The 18593-nt window shown below is 34.6% G+C and overlaps 1 protein-coding gene across 2 annotated transcripts in view; it reads right to left on the reverse strand.

Moving 5' to 3' along the window:
- The window catches only part of NCAM2 (neural cell adhesion molecule 2), a 413941-nt gene that overhangs the window by 26805 nt on the left and 368543 nt on the right, over positions 1-18593 (reverse strand). For both annotated transcript variants that reach the window (XM_054700347.1, XM_054700348.1), the window contains exon 15: positions 5747-5927. In XM_054700347.1, coding sequence (XP_054556322.1) covers positions 5747-5927 — 181 coding nt within the window. The remainder of the gene's footprint in view (positions 1-5746; positions 5928-18593) is intronic.

The raw sequence follows: 18593 nt of genomic DNA on the forward strand, positions 1-18593 counted from the left end.
TTCATACTACTACTTTAAGTTTGAGCTCATCATATTCTATAATATTTAGTGGTAAGTTCTTAGTTGATGTAACTTCTTAGATGTTATATTTTCCAAAGTGAATGAACTATTAATAAATGTAAGTAACAATTACATATTCACATAAAGGAAATTTGCAATAAGAAAAGAAGCAAGTAGCATTAGCACAACTGGCTACAGACACATACTAAATATATGTCATTGTACCACTTTTAAAAAAATTTTGAAAACCAAAATTTATGAAATAATTTATATGTAACTTCATTACGTGCTAAACTAAGGAAATAGCATTTTAATAAATTACCAATATTAAGATTTTCACTTAGTAAAAATGTTTTCCTTAATTAATTGAACTTCAATTTCTTTGTTTCAGAATTTCTTTTATTTATATTTTTAAGTTTGTATTTTTAAGTTTATATTTTTAAGTTTTTTGATGGATTTATTTTATTTTTTAGTATCCTTGTTAATTTTTCAACAATATAGGGCTTCTTGCCTCAGGTGCGGTCACCAAAATTGTATAACTACCACCAAAGTGTCCCACAGTCCTTATAAATTTAAGCTTAAGAAGATATTTTAGTATTTTCCATACATGTAAATATTGTGTGTTTGCTCATACTGAGTTATTCAGAGATGAAAATATATACTTTTATTACTTGGAACTAGAGTGGCTGTCATCAAAATAATTTTGCTGTACAGTTCATTGAAATTGTAATTAAAAAGCCTATAACAAACAAATTGAAAAATTTTAGTAATATATTTATTGGCAGTGTTTATACAATATCTTTTTTAGTTTGTTAAATTTGCAAAAAAATCTGATGATGTATTTGCATGTTTGATGTCTATGTTACAATTTTACCATTGTATCTTAATGTTCAAATGGAATTGTCACCAAATTATATCGACAGTCAATAAAGACATGAATTCAATTCACAGCAAAAGAAAAAAGGAAATATTAAAAGATGCAAAGAAGGCCTTTACTTGGTGAAAACAAACATCAAACATGTTGGAAGTCAAAGTAAAATCTGTGCATTTTTATAGTGCTAGCTAATATTCAGTACACCAAATTAGTAATAATTCATTAAAATTACAGAATAAATCAATAAATGCCATTTTATCATCCTCTAGTTCAACAGATGCTTTGCAATAAAATTTATTGGAATTAAGTCATCATGACTACCCATATTCTCATTGGTTATAAAATAAAATGAGATGGAATTATGTGGAATGAATATTCCAAAGGGAACATGCATGGGTGTTGCATGCTCTATTTCTATGTAAATAAAGAAAATTAACATCAAAATAAAGACATTTAATGAAAGTAAGAAAATATCATTAATCTCAATATTATTTTATAAATATTAACAGCTGAAAATGCTATCCAAAAGGATAGATACATAAAAAAGCCATTATTATGAATAAAATATATATTAATGTAAATGATTGCTAAAACAAGTTTTTTAGTCCAACATATTGAAAAACTCAATATGTAACATACTGCTTGCAAAAATATATCTGTATCTACATAAGTAATGGACTTTTTAATTCGAAAGTCCATAAACTTCACTTGATAGTCTGTTATGCATAGTATGCAAAATTAAATTAAAACTAAATTAACTTTTCAACTTCATACGTTCTTGAAATTAATTTAAAAAATCTTGAGATCTGCTCATCATTTATTATGAATAACTTATTTAGATGAGTTAATTTATAATATTTAAAATAGAATAAGAAACAATGTAAGTACAAGATTAATTATGATAAAAGCATATTAATATCATTTCTTCTTATTTTTCCAATACATAAATTTAACTCTTTAGGATATTGTGGGCTTAAATGCTTCCAAATTCACAATCATCCATCCATAGCCTTTTAAATTGCCCCAAGAAACCTTCCATAGCAAAACTGAACAATTCTTGAACTATAAAGATGTGGCTTTGATGTAGCTTTCCATGAGTCCTCAGTAGTCAATCGATACAGGAAAAGTAAATTTGATATTCTTTTGTAACCTTTTATAGATTTTTTTTATTTACCCCCTTTCCATGGAGCTACTTTGGCTTTGTTTCGGCTGCACAGTCTAGAGGAAATAAGCTATAGAATTCTATTTATTACTGTCTCAGATTACTTTGTCTATAAAGCTACTTGTCTCACGTTTCCATCACTGCTTGATCTGTTTCATCATTGTGAAACACATTCTTTTTAACATTATTTTTTCTATCCTTATTTTCATAGTAAAACTTCAGGAAAGCAACAAATAAACATGAAATCTATATCTTCTAGCCTCATATACAATCCTCAGTCAATGTCTACCTAATTTCTCTCCCAACCTCTTCAGCAAAGCTATATGTAATAAGAACACATTTTATTCAATTGTGTTCTGCTGACTGCTAGTAGCATTTAAGATGTGCAAAGTTATACCTTTACCTCTTGAAATATGATTCTCCTTTAACATCTACTACACTATACCACTGTTTTGTTTTTTTTTTTTTTTTCCAGGAACTCTACAACATCTTGGTCTCATAGGTCGTGGTGGTGTGATTTCCATTTCATGTGAAATTTACAGTTCCTTGGGATGCAGTTTTTATCCCACTACTCTTCAGCAACTCAAGATGTATACCTTGAATATCTATGCTGGGTCAGTAACCTTTTTCAGTATTGGGGAAACAGCTATGATATCACAGATATCTACTCCTTTTTATAAAGCTTAGACATTGCTCATCATATAGTTTTATATTCATCCAGGGTTCGAATACTATTCACCTGGTAAATTGACAAAATGCAAGCCAACCAGGTTTCCCAACCAACTCTATATATTTATCTCCATACACATATATCTAAATACTATTTGACATGTCAAACTTAACAAGTATAAAACTGATGTCATTTTCCACCATATCCTGTAAGTCCTACACCCCTACAATTCTTGGCCTTGAAAACTGAACCCAATAGTGCTCCAGTTGTCCAAGATACCTAAATATCATCAGTATTTATCAATCCGACCCATTATACAGGCAAGATTAGTCTACATTTACATGTGTGGAATTTATTTTTTTCTACTACTACTTTCACCCAGGTCTTGATTTTACCCATATGAGCAAGATAATTTGTATATAATGCCTACCTATTAATATAATATCTTTGCTTAAAATGATTTCTTACTTTCAAGATTTGCTTTAAATTAGTTACATGGTTTATGGATGACACTGGATTCTCTGGTCGTAGGTTTCTCTCTCTCCTTATCTTCACACATACATCTGCAGGTTTTCTTTGAGTCATGCTTTTTTAGTTCCCAAAGCAGATCAGTTTTCTCTCTTCTCTTAGATACTTCTTCCATACTTTTCCTGGGAGGTTTAATAGCTATACTTTTTTTGGTAAGTCACTTTCTAGTGGAATCCTTACATAACCCTTACAAGTCAGGTCCCCTTGTCAAATCCTCTCATGGCCACATACTACATCTTCACATTCTTAGTTATAATTTTGGTGGTTATTCTCAACCTTGTTTAATGTTCCTCTTCCCTATCAGATAAAAGTATTTGAGGGCACAGCCAGTTCTGTTCTTTCCATAGATAATTTCTCTGCATCAATCTTAATACTTTTCATACAGCAAGACCCCAATAAATAACTGGGATTAATGAATGAATCCTAACATTTCAGAAAATAGGAAAAACTAGTTTACAGCTGGGGTAATGGCTATCAAGAGAAGTTAAATTACAGAAGCAAAGTTGAGGCTATAAACTTGAATTTTGTCCTTTTCCTTCCAGGTACTATCCATTAGTATGCATTATATATAATATTTATACACACACATGTTTTTATATATGTTATATATAGCTTATATATGTTATATATGTTATATAATATATATACACTATATATAATATATATAACACATATATAGTGTATACATAAGTATTACTGGCTTTTATTACTCATTACTGGCTTTTATTAACAACAATCTTATATAATTTTATATAATATAATTTGCAAGGAATTGTAGTAATGTCAGAAGTCATATTTTTACATTTTGCATTTTTATAAATGTTATTTAAATGTTTCTTTTTATTACATAAAGCATTCATTTACATATTGATAAAATTTATTTCCTCCACATCCCTGACCTGAACTAAATTAAAGATTTAGGGGGATGGAGTACAATATCGCTATCTTTTTCTTGAGATTCTGACCCAGCCAGATAATCATATTCTTATATGGTCTCGCTATCAAATTCATGTTCCTGGTATTTACTTGAAGGACAAGTACTACAAATATAATACATTATAATTTTAGAGACAGTTACTGATATTTCAAAGTCTTTGGGGCAAAGAGCTTGACAGTACCTTCAACCAACCATTCTTATTTAGGTGCTTCATAGGGATTTCATATTTGTCATGTGATTTAAAGTTTCTCTGATTTTCAACAGATCCTTTAACCTCTCAGACTCATATCTGAGAAATGAGGATAACTTGTACTCATTCAACTCAGGTTTAAGAAATAATAAATAATAAGCTTAAAAAATGAAAAAGTACTTTGAAAATAAAAAGATGCCATTACAATATAAGATATTCATATTATTTCTAGATGCTCCCAACTTCTTAATATCAAATTATAATTGGAATAATTTACTAATTAATGTTAGCAATAAAAAAGCATTTACAAATTACTGTCAAACTGTATAACCAATAGAAATAATTTTATAGAAAGATTATATAAAGCTGCTTTCAATTTTAAAAATCTATGAGCAGTATAACAAAATCACAATAAGGAGGTTATTATCAATTTTGAATTACAACAGGGCTAAATAGTATTACTGAACTGATGATTTTTCCAGTCTCAAAAATACTATGCATAAATACTCAACTCTATTATAACATGATTTATATATGCCATAATTATGACTATGCCTCTCTCATCTCTCACTCTATTATATATGCATGTATACATATATATATGCATATAAAATTAACCAGTAAATATTAAATGTCATATTTAAAGAACAATAAATTTTAAAATATGGTCAATATGACAACTCAAGAACAGAGAGTAAATATGGTTCTCAATCTGGATATATTCTTGCATCATGACCTCTATAACATGTTTCAGAAACAATTATTCAATATCCTTCCTGTGGACCTTGATGGTATTACTGAACATGGGATGATGCAAGCATGTTATCTAACAGGAGCAGATTCCACCAGCATGGAATGGCAATGTAGAGTGCTCTATAGCATTAGAGCCTCTTTGAAACTTTAGCTTTAGCCATTTGTGGGACGACATATGTGGCTTTTTCTGCCTTACTGTGTGAGTGACATTTTTCTTTTCAAAATCAAATTGCTTGGTCAGGCGCAGATGAATCATCATTATCTTTGGCCAAATTTTCTAAGAGTGGAAGTCCCGCCCACATAATTAGCAGAGAAGTTACTTCTCTGCATAGGTATTTTAGGGCTTCAACAGAAATTTCCCATGCTCTTTTCACCAGCCATCCTTTATAACTTCCACCTCCCTTCTCTCCTGCCCACTTGGATGCCAATCTTTGTTTACAAGTTAACTGATAGTCATAGCAAGAGCTATTGAGAAATGCTGAGTGTGAAATGTCACAATGATTATGGTTAGAACCTAGAATTTTCACTTCCTGCTATAAAATTATGCTTAATATTAATAAATAATGCAGAGGGGTTATACAATATGATATATTATTAATTTTCAGCCTAAGAAAACATATAGTTTTGCTTACCTTTAATAATGTTGGGCTTTGGTGGCATGCTGAACTCATACACTGTGGGTTCTGAATATCCCAATCTATTGGCAGCTGTAATTTGAACTTCATACCCCATTGTCCACTGTAGATGCTCCAAAATAATGTGGTCTTTATTTCCCTGTACTTTTTTCTCTAGCCACTGGTCTTCTTTATCTTTCTGTAAAGGCAATAAATATATTTTGTAAATACCCATAAAGTTGTGATTTTTTTAAAGAACAATGTAACTTGATAAGGAACAAGTTGTATTAATAAAAATATAATTTTTCTCTTGCACAAGGTTAAGTGAAATTTCTATATCCAAAAATGTCACTATGGAATTTCTTTCTTTTTTTTTTTTTTTTTAAGATTTATTTATTTATTTATTTATACAAGCACTGTGTACAGTCAGAAGCGTGGGAGGGTGGGAGAATTCACCAGAGACAGGGCAGGGAACAGAACAGGCAGACTGATGAAATACACTGCTTGAGGGGAGCAGCGGGCACACCAGGAGATGTCTGTTGTGCCATGTGGGACCCTTGCCTGTGGCAGGGGATCGAACCTGCAGAGGCCGTGGGCAGCAGAGGCTGCCCAGCTCTCAACTGCTGTGCCACCCAGGGAGGCCCTCACTATGGAATTTCTCTGACATTTCTTCAAAATATATATAATGCTTTTTATATTAGTCAAAAGGTTATGATTTTATAATTAATCCTTGATTTTCAGTGGTTGATAACTTGTTTCCATTATTTTTACCCACATATTTCAGTTTTGTGGTTGGTCATTTTGTTGATTACTAATAATTAGATATATGGGAAAAATGAAACATGATGCATATGATAAAAATATATCCATTAAAATGTAATTGCCAGAAACTGTTATTTATGGCTTGAAGTGGGAGTAGATAGAAAATATAAAATACCTTGCAAATAAAATTGAGATCTTATATATAGATTTAAATTATCACTAGTTTTTAAATTATGAAGATATTTTAGACTCATGATAAAATTATATACAAGGAAAACTATTACCTGTTAAATATCGTATTATCATAAGAACATTTAAAAAGTTATCCTATCAGCAACCATTCTTCACTTCTATCCTTTTGTCTAAAAACATATTTTGGTCCATATGACATGTGAATTAGCATTCACTTGGAAAAAAAATACTGTGAGTAAAACTGATACAGAAAAGCAAACTGATATAGTTTTATTAAATGATTCTCAACAGTGTGACAGGCGATTATACCATATGTTAACCACTTAAGCACAGGTAAATACTCTCTTCCTTGATTCTTTCATCTCTTACAGAAATAAGGGGAATAGCTTTGTCAGCTTTCATAAGGAAAAAAATGAGGACAACTAAATAAATTATGCATTCCAAGATTTTAACAAAAGATAGATATTACTGAAGAGAAAGTGTCTGCAAAGTAAATATATGAAAATGAAATGATTTCTCTGGAATAGGATATCTAATAATATATCATCGTAATTCAAACCTCACTTTACCAGAGGTACAATTATAGATAAATCATAGATAGATTAATTTTATACATATAGATAGATAGCTCAATGACATAAAATTGAGAACACAGAATAAACACACTCTGACATGGAGAGTTAATCCATGACAAAGGAGAAAAGGGTGTATACTGAAGAAAAAAAAAATCTCTTCCGCAAATGGTGCTGGGAAAACTAGACAGCCACATGCAAAACAATGAAACAAAACCACTATCTCAATACAATATACAAAACATTGATTAATTACTTAGATATAAGATCTAAAACCATAAAATACATAGGAGAAAACAGGCTAAAACACTCTACCATGTTGGCTTCATGGATGTCTTTCAGTACTTAGCTCCAACAGCAAGAGAAACAAAATCAAACATAAAGTAATGAAACTACATCAGTCTAAAATGATTTTGTACAAAGCAACTATCACTGAAATGAAATAACACCCTACTGAATGGGAGAAGGTATTTGCACATCAAAGATCTAGCAAGGAGCTAATAACCAAGATTTACAAAGAACTCATGCAAAACAACAAACAAATCAAAAAATGGGCAGCACTAAATAGACACATCACCAAGGAACGTACAGATGGCTGTATGTTCTCATGCACATGAGAAAATGCTCATTATTACTTAACATTGGGGAAAATGCAGTAGAAACTACAATGGGATTCTATATCACATATGTGAGAAATGCTTGTATCTAGAAGACAAGACGCAACAATCTGTGAGGGTGTGGAGAAAATTTAACTCTTTTATTTAAAGATTTATTTATTTATATAAATTTATTTATAGTCAGAAGCATGGGAGGGTAAGAGAATTCACCAGAGCCAGAGGGGGAGCAGAACAGGCAGACTGATGAAATATACTACTGAGGGGAGCAGCGGGCGGCAGGAGAGGTCTGCATGCCATGTGGGACCCTTGCCCAGCGGCCGGGATGGAACCGGCATTGCAGAGGCTGTGGGCAACTTTGCAGCCCAGCGCTCAAACACTGTGCCACCGGGGAGGTCCAAAAATTTAACTCTTGTATACCTTTGGTGTGAACCTTGTCCGTTGTTGATGGGAATGTAAACTGTTATAGTCCCTATGGAAAGCAGTTTGGAGGTTTCTTAAAAAATTAAAATTAGATGTACTATATGATCCAACAATTCCTCTCCTACAGCAAAAGCACTACTTTGAAGGGATATATTCACTCCTATGTTCATTGAAGTACTATTTACAATAGCCAAGTTATGGAAACCTAAGTGCTTAATGACAGATGAGTGAATTAAGATGATGTGATCTACATACACTATGCAATGTACATAAAGACAAACACTTGTAATTTGTTATCTTTTATTTTTTTTACTTTAAAATTTTATATATTTTTACATCATTTTTCATTTTTGCACAATGTATGCATTTTCATCTTGGTTATAGTCCCCATAAATTCCCACCCCCACTTTGTTTTGATCCTATTCCCTCCTCCTCCCCCCGCCCCTTAGTGTGTCTCTGGTTTATAGCTGCTTGTTGATTTTGATTTTTGCTTTATTATAATTAGTCTTTTTCCTGGTCCCTTATTTAGGTTTTCTCAATTCCTGCTATGAGTGAGATCATCCGGTATTTTTCTTTTTCTTTCTGGCTTATTTCGCTGAGCATGATCCCTTCCAGCTCCATCCATGTTGCTGCAAATGGCATGAGTTTATCTTTTTTGATTGCTGAGTAATATTCCATTGTGTATATGCACCACATCTTCTTGATCCAGCCATCTGTTTTTGAGCTTTTGGGTTGTTTCCATAGCTTACCTATTGTAAAAAGTGCTGCTATAAACACAGGGGTGCAGGTGCCCTTTTGAATTAAAGTTTCTGTGTCTTTTGGGTAAATACCTAAGAGTGGAATTGCTGGATCATATGGAAGCTCCACAAACACTTGTAATTTGTGACAACATGGACGGAATTAGAGATGATTATGCAAAGTGAAATAAGTCAGATGGAAAAAGACAGATATTATATTGTTACACTAATATGTGGATTTTAGAGAAACCAAAGGGTCTGATAAAACCAGACCAAAAACAAACCCTAGAAATCTGATTGTAGAATTGGGGCTTTAATAGGTGGTGGGGGATGGTAGAAGGGAGGAGGTTCAATTAATTGTGGTAGACTGTGGGTGTCTTGGTGGTGGCTTTGGTGTGCTTACCATACATCCGAAGAAGTCAATGACTTTTTTTTTAAAGTGCAAAGGTAAAGAAAAAATAAGTTTGCAGACATAGTTCCATCTTTTTAACCTGAGAGCTTAGCTTGCTATTAATTTACATTGAGCTGCTATTTTACAATAGTTTGCTTGACTGCAGAGAATAACAATGTTTTATATACTTAAGGTGAAAACTGCAGATTTACTCTTTAAAATAAAATTGTGGAAGATCATGATTGTACCAAATTTATGGTATTATGAACATGAAATATCATTCAGAAGGAGTTAAGAACATAAGATTTTGATACCATACTATTTTTCTCCTTTTCTATTTAATTACATTTGGTCACATAGATTTTATTACAAAGGAAATCAGTTGACCTATTCTCTTATTTCATTTAACAATTAAAATATTAGTGCTGTTAATGAAGCCACAGTTTTTTGATCACTTAAAGTTATTACACAAAACAAGAGGCATTTCCTTTGCATTTTGAAACATAGATTTATCTTTTAGATTGGACTGTTGCATGGAAGTATTTAAGCTGTTATTTGAGATCTATTTGAAAGATCATGGCAGAATCAATCTCAGAAACTTTGTTAATTTCAGTCATTAAATGACTAGTAGTGCTAAGAAAGGAGCCTAGGTGTGTGCCTTCGAAATACTTTGGGCAGTTGCATCAAACATTCATCTTTTCCCCAACACCCTCTTCAACAATTCATTGACAATTCATTCAGTCCTTACATGGTAGTTGGGCAGTTCTAGGATCTATGAACACAGTAGTAAACAAGACTGTACAATACTCTCATCTTGGGCTTTACACATCAGCACAGAAGAAAGGCATGAATTGGGAGCATGCAATGGGGAGACTTGACAGAGTCCAGGTGCCAGAGAGGGCACCTCTGGGAATGATGATATCATATGTACTGGAAATATTAAATTCTAGTGCCATTTTCCTTTTAATTCATCCTAACCTGGTTAAGGAAAAGAAAAAGTAATTCCTTCACAGAGATTTAGAACCCAAAATAAGCACAATGCATAAACCTCAAAAAGGTGCACACCCTATGGGAGATGTAAAAAAAGACACTGTGGATTTACTGTTTTAAAATAAATGTGAAAACACTTTAAAGGTGTTGACATATATGTGATATATACCATATATAATTTATATAACCTATAGCTTTGCTATTTCTTACATTGTGCATATCTTATATCACACACACACACACATACACACACACACAGAAGAAGCTGGGGTATGGAGCCAGGAGACTAAAGTGTTAATTCAGGTGAAAGTCTACACAGAGCAGTAGACAGAGTAGATAGTTGTAATCCCCTGTGGCCTTAATTATTCAATTAATTCTACAAAACTATGAAGTCCTTAGTGAGAGTAAATATTTGTAGAAATCCAGAGTTGACTTTTGCTTTGGATCTTAGTAGAGATGTGTGTGAAAAAACTAAATAATAGGCCAATACCTAAGAACCTGGATTACTCCCTATATGATTTATTTTTCAAAGATGTCCTTCAGAAATCTTGCAAAAACACTACTACTTGGGGACTAAGCATTTGAGGTGAAACTTCCTGACAAACAGAAGACAGACAGATTATCTTTCCTCAATTACCAATCACTTAACTCTTAATTGTTGAATCCCTTTGTATGTTAAATTAAAAGCTATTCCATCATTTTAGTTCATTGGACTGATGGCATAAGAAACCAAAGGGAGTTCTAATATTTTCCCCATTTTAATCAACTTCATTTTACATTCAACATTACACAAGGAGAGTTTTTTAAACCCCTAATTGCTATTCTGAGGGAATAGGGAAAAAATTAAAGTGGGTGTTACCAAATACTCCCCTAGGCATCAAAATCTCAATTATGCACTTGTAGAGTGCTTAATTTACAAAATTTAAAAGCCTAGGGAACGATTTAAGATAATCTAGTTGCAAAACGTTCCCCTAGGTAACTTAATGAGATGATTTGCTGAATAGGACTATTATTAATAAGCCAATTAAATGCTGAAGGGCAGCTACTGGGGAAAAAAAATGGTCATTTTGCTTTGATACAGTTTCTCTTAAGCAATCTTTTTTTTTGTCAGAAATAGAAGTGCTACATGACAGTTAAAGACACTCTTTAATAGTTATTCTAAAATCATAACATCAGCACTTAGGGAAATGTTTGCTATTAACTCTTTAGGTAGGAGAGCCCAGGACTGAGGGGAAGGGCCTTGGCTTTGTTATTTACAGAAGGCTCCTTAATTGTTTATATTCACAATAAGATGTAATCCACAAACTGTCTTTCTCAGGTCTTAAGTAGGTGGGAATGCAAACTGGTCCAACCACTGTGGAGAGCTGTGTGGAGATTTCTGGACCTACTAAACATAGAGCTTCCATATGATCCAGCAATTCCACTCCTAGGTATTTACCCAAAGGACACAGAAACATCAATTCCAAAGAACACCTGCACCACTATGTTTATAGCAGCACTATTTACAATAGCTAAGCTTTGGAAACAGCCCAAATGCCCAAAAATAGATGACTGGATCAAGAAGATGTGGTACATATATACCATGGAATATTACTCAGCATTCAAAAAAGATAAGCACATGCAATTTGCAGCAACATGGATGGCGCTGGAAGGGATCATGCTCAGCGAAATAAGCCAGAAAGAAAAAGAAAAATACCGGATGGTCTCACTCATAGCAGGAATCTAGAAAACTTAAATAAGGGACCAGGAAAAAGAATAACTATAAGAAAGTGAAAATCAAAATCAACAAAAAACTATGAACCAGAGACACTTTTTGGGGGGTGGGGGCCGGGAGGGGAGGGATTGGGGTCAGAATGGGGCATGTGCAGTTGTATGGGGGAATATAAAAATAAAATTTATTATTTAATAAAAAAACAAAAAAAAAATTAAGTAATGTATAATCAACATCATCTCACATGACAATAATTATAAGATAGAGGACAATAGAGGAGTTGAGTACATATTAACTAGGTGATTTTTAAGGTACTCATGATTTCCATGTGTTATGATTTAAGATTCTGTATTTTCCTGTAAGATAAATACAGGTTCCCGGACTTCCTGGTGGCATGATTCAGCTGCTCAATATTTACATGAACTTAGAGATGGTCTCAGCATTCTCAAAATCTCAGTTTACTACTCTGAATATTAGAGAGGTGATTTACCAATATGGTAAATCATATATAAACAATTCTGGTAATTCATATATAAACAAATATATTCCACTGTGATTTGAAAAGATGTAGGTTTTGAGGTTTTTAAATTTGGTTTGGACTTTTAAATTCTTAACTTTTTCCTATCTGTGATATTCTGTATACACATTACTCACATACTATTGCAGGGTATAAGTTTTTTTCCCCATATATTAATTATTTCTTGTATTTATCAATCTATTACAAGACTATAATTATACAACATAGACTTATTTATTCTTTGATGCACGTATTCATTCAGACAACAGTCTACTTGAGACTGTCAATACAAGGATAAATTAAGCTCATCATGAGCAGCAAAAGAAAATTACCAAAAATTTAGGACTCCTTAGTATTTATAGCTATTCATTGTTTGAAAACATTTTAAAACTTAAACTGGTAGCTTTAAATAAATTTTAATGTATATACCAAGCATAATTACCTAGAAAATAAATTCTTGTGACAACAAAAGCTCAGTTTTATTTATCTATTACCTTAACAGCTTTGTCAACATTACTTTGCCTATTCCTATGGAAAAAATAATAAATGGAACCTACAAGAATCAGAACAGCTTAAGAAAGTGCATTAATACTTAGAAACAGGGGCCTCCCTGGTGGCACAAGGGGTTAAGCATCAGCACTATAAAGCAATCCACAGCTACAGCAGCACCAGTTCAACCTCTGGCAGGGAGCTGACCCACATGGCGCAGCAGGCGGCTCCTGTCTCACCTGCTGCTCCCCTCAGCAGTGTATTTCAGTCCATCTGCCTGTTCTGCTCCCCATTCTCTCTGGTGAATCCTCTCACCCTCCCTGTACCTCTGGCCTATACCCCAGCTCTTGTATGCATAAATAAATAAATCTTTAAAAAAAAACACTTAAAAATATGTGCTAGAACAACATTGCTAGTCCCTAAAGTACCTCCTTGTCCCTTAAGTACCTCCTTTACAGTTGGTTTTAGCTACCAATTTTCTTTAGCCCTTCTTAGCCCACAAAGCCTATGTAATGTGCCAACATTAAGTGATAGTTAAGATCCTATAGCTATGTATAATTAGAAAGGAAATCATGAAAAACCCATGGAAGCATGTAAAAAGTATTAAATTATATGGTGTTATATTGATACAATACAAAATAGATCTAAAATGTACTATTCATAAAATAACTTCTTTCATTTTTCCATACACCTTGTAAGAGTAATATGCTTGTCTTTATTCTCCAAATACATGGTTTAATCTTACTGAATTATTGTTGGAAATGTTCATTTTCACGGTGTCTATAGAAACACTGAGTTCTGACTTTATTACTCTAGCTCTTTTCTAATAAATGCTGTCTTCTTATTGGGTGACTAGACAAAATTGCATGATACAGGATAACAGAATAATGTGCATTTCCTGGTTCATAATTTATAGGAAGGTATATATTTTCTGTGTTAGAAAGTGATTCTCTTGTTCTTTTCCCAGTAAAATTCAGGCTTAAATACTTAGATTCCATGTCTGCTAGAAATCAACATTCATACAGGGAGCATAACCTTTTGTTATTTCCACATTATGGACCATACAGTCCTTTCCATAGGGATGTTAAAAGATAGGGTCAAAAAAGTCATTAGGGCCTCCCTGGTGGCGCAAGGGTTAAGCACTATGAAGCTGTCTGCAGCTTCTGCAGCACTGAGTTCAATCTGCAGCCTCTCAGCATGAGTTGGATCCCTGGCCAGTCAGGGTACTACCCACATGACGCAGCAGACTTCTCCTGTCTCACCCATTGCCTCCTTCAGCATTATATTTCACTCAATTTGCCTGTTCTGCTCCCCACTCTGTCTCTGGTGAATTCTCTCATCGCCCTCATTTCTGGCCTGTACCCCAGTTCTTTTATGCATAAATAAATCTTTAAAAAAAAGGCATCAACTGAAAACTGTGTTACTTCCTCTCCAGATTCCTCTATTTTCTTTTCTACATTAATATAACTTTATGTTGAATCATAGATTTCCAGTTGAGCCTGAAGACCATGGGTGTATGCAAGATGGATTAAGTGTAGAGGGACAGAAGGAAAGAAAAAACAGAGATGGAGATGATTTTAGTGTGTTGGAGTAGAAGGCATGCCATCAAATGATCTAGTAAATATAAATGGGTCACAATGGCTCTATTTAGGAGCTTAGAAATCTACACTAAGACTGTGTTGTTAAAATTTCCATCAGCTTTGGGAGTAGTAACCCAGTATTGATGATCAGTCAACAGAGTGTTGTTTGAATTATGCAACCAGTCATTTTCATGATTTTTAAAAACAGATCTTCTAGGGCCTCCCCGTGGCACAGTGGTTGAGTGCTGGGCTGCGAAGCTGCCCGCAGCCTCTGCATTGCAGGTTCGATCGCAGGCCACCGGCAAGGGTCCCACATGGCGCGCAGACCTCTCCTGCTGCCTGCTGCTCCCCTCAGCAGTGTATTTTGTCAGTCTACCTGTTCTGCTCCCCGCTCTGGCTCTGGTGAATTCTCTCACCCTCCTGCACTTCTGACTGTACCCAGTGCTTGTATAAATAGATAAACAAATCTTTCAAAAAAAATAAATAAAATAAAAACAGATATTCTAGTGAATTGTGAAGTTTAAAAGGGCTAGAGATTAGAAATGGCAAGGAGGTGTATGGCCTAACAGGTATGAGATGGAACTGAGGAGGAACTGAAACTTTTCTTCTTGGTAGGGTAAACATTTATATTGAGTATAGACAAAAACTGGGTGTTGCTACCATTAAATTGGGGGAGAAAGACAAGGTGGACAAACAAGCTCGATATTTAATGACGATAAAACTTGTCCTCCATCACATTTTCATAAAACACTGAGGTTAAAAGGTATTGATGACGAGGGCCTCCTTATTGGCGCAAGGGGTTAAGCACCGCACTGTGAAGCAATCTGCAGCCTCTGCAGCATGAGTTCAACCCCCAGCCAGCCAGGGAGCAACCTACATGGTGAGGCAGACCTCTCCTGTCTCGCCTGCTGCTCCCCTCAGCAGTGTGTTTCAGTCAGTCTGCCTGTTCCATTCCCTAATCTGTCTCTGGTGAATCTTCTTACCCCCCACATCTCTGGCCTGTACCCTAGCTGTTGTATGCATAAATAAATAAATCTTTAAAAAAATGTATTGATGACCAATAGGTAATGTTGAGTCACTCACAATTTTCTTATTATGTTTAAAACATTTATTTCCATGTGTTTCGCATGTAACTCTTCATAAAAATAGCAATTCTAATTCACGTAAAGATACAAAATAGATTTGGTCCCCATTTTAAATAGTATCTATGTCTCAAAATCATATATACAGAGTCCCCTGAGTTTCCAAAATGCGATCATTTCCATGTTGTTAATTGCATTGACTCTAAACATATGTAGAAACATTTTTGCTTTGAATTAATAAACACTGAGGCCACTGTCAATACAGTGAGTGTAAGGGACATTCCACATTCTGCAGTGGGAGGCAGAGTTCCGGATAACCTGATATTATACCAAAAGCTGCCAAGTGTGCCTTTTTTTTTTTTTTTTAAGATTTATTTATTTATTTATACAAGTACTGGGTAGAGTCAGAAGCGTGGGAGGGTGAGAGAATTCACCAGAGCGGGGAACAGAACAGGCAGAGTGACAAAATACACTGCTGAGGGGAGCAGTGGGAGGCAGGAGAGGTCTGCGTGCCATGTGGGACCCTTACCCGGAGGCCAGGGATGGAACCAACGCTGCAGAGGCTGCGGGCAGCTTCGCAGTCCAGCGCTCAACTGCTGCGCCACCAGGGGGGGCTCAGGACTCATACTTTTGTAAGAGGAAGAGCCATGAAGGATGTGTGTCCACGGAGCAAAGTGCACGGAAGGACAAAGGATGTGGTAGCCACCAGCAAGCCAAGGGAAGAGGAGACTTTCACGCTATGCAGTTACTAAGAGAATAAAAATGATGGAATTTATAATTCACCCAGACACTTTTAATTTGCTGACCTAGTTCACATCTGTACCTACTTTTTTTTATGGTAAACATGAGACATATTTCCATATAAGGAGAAGTAATTTTAATTCTGTTTGATGGAGTTTAAAATAATGCATTCTATTGCTGAGAAAAAAGACAAATTCTGTTTAAACAGCCTCTTGCCTCAATTGTTCTTTCCATTTTTTTTTCATATTGTAAATATGGATCTCAAGCCATCCTCTTAGGAACAGAAAATAATCTGGATGAGGACAAATTTCAACATGGCAAGGCTGAGAAAACATAAAAATAGTTTGCATTCCTGACTGCAGAGCTGATAAAAGTCACAACTTTCCTAAAAATACATGCTATATTATATAGTTAAAAAGCCAATAATAGATGAAGAGAAAATTCAGTGGGACCAAATATTTGTTGTCAGCAGTTGAAATCAATGATTCTGTTTGAACTCATATAACATTAGCTTTGTTTCCAACATCAGTTCTTTAGAATGGCCAAAGCAAACACAACATTTTGTTTAAGGCAGACATTATAAAGGTAGAGAATATATTAAACATTCTTACAACTAGTCATTGCATTTCAGTGTTTCCCAAAGGATTTCACTGGGCTTTCCCATAAATGGGGTTCCTCACCTGCATCATTTTTAACAAAAGTTCTTTCGGATGCACAATGGGTCACAATTCACATGAAAGTCCTGTTTGTCCAGTCCAATTCACAAAATCATTTCAGGCTTTTGTCCCTTATAGAGAGACTCTCTCCCTTCCAGAGAGTTTTCAGATAAAGAATGGTCAAGTGTAGTGAATTGTAGCATGACCTTATCAGATTCACAGACAGATCAATGAATTTTGAAATGGGCTAGAAAGCCTCTAATAACAGAGACACCAAAAAAAAAAAAAAAAAAAAAAAGACATATACAGGTGCTCTTCACTGCAAGCATGAAATCTGCCACGAGTAGCATCCTGTAAAGGAGATGTTAATCTTCAATTTAAAGACTGAACTGTTAAAAAAAAGAGAAAAGACTGAACCTATAGCTAAAATTCATTATTGAAGTGCTTGCGGTATTCAAACTCAAACTTCCTTTTTCGCTACCTTCAAAACTTAGCTGTCTGCATTTAAAAGCATCAATATTATAATTTAGAAAAAGGCGGACTTGTGGGATAATAGTTAAAATTCATCTAGGGCCTCCCTGGTGGCACAAAGGGTTAAGCATCAGCACTATGAAGCCATCTGTAGCTACTGTAGCAAAAGTTTGATTCCCTGGCCAGGGAGCTGACCCATGGCACAGCAGACCTCGCCTGTCTCACCCGCAGCTCACCTCAGCAGTGTATTTCAGTCAGTCTGCCTGTTCTGCTCCCCACTCTGTCTCTGGTGAATTTTCTCACCCTACACCTCTGGCCTATACCCCAGCTCTGGAATGCATAAATAAATAAATCTTTAAAAAAATGAAAAATAATAAATTTATCTAGATACCATTAATGATCAATTACTGTCTCATCATGACATGTGGCTACAGGATGAAAAAGGATTACTCAGAGTCCATGTCCAGAACAATGAGAAGCCTAGAGGGACTACACCGAGAAAAGTGCAGTCCAGCTCCTAGGACAGTCTCCTTTTTTAATTTAGAATCAGACAGAAAATAAAAAAATAAAGATCAAAGAAGCAAGCAGGCAAACGGGAGATGCACTAGTGTGCAGGTGATGCATAACCAGCTGGCCCCAGCCAAGGTTGGGAAATAGAGAGAAAGTCAAGGGAAGTCTCAGTGTTTATGCTACTCTAACCATAACACCTATTGCTGTTTCTGCACATGCTGTATTCAGTACAGATCTTCACACCAGGACTCTTGCCTTGAGAGCTTCCTTATCTCAAACTTCCCTTGTTTCTGCACATGCTGATTTCAGCATGTATAACTCTTCATACCAGTACTTTTGCCCTGAGAGGTTCCTTGTCAACTTTCCCTGTTTCTGCACACTGAGAAGCACACAATGGTCAAGCAAAGAATAATTAAGGAAAAGATAC

Source organism: Talpa occidentalis, unplaced genomic scaffold, assembly GCF_014898055.3.
Source record: "Talpa occidentalis isolate TD23 unplaced genomic scaffold, MPIMG_talOcc4v2.1 talOcc4.4, whole genome shotgun sequence".
Taxonomy (NCBI): Eukaryota; Metazoa; Chordata; class Mammalia; order Eulipotyphla; family Talpidae; genus Talpa; species Talpa occidentalis.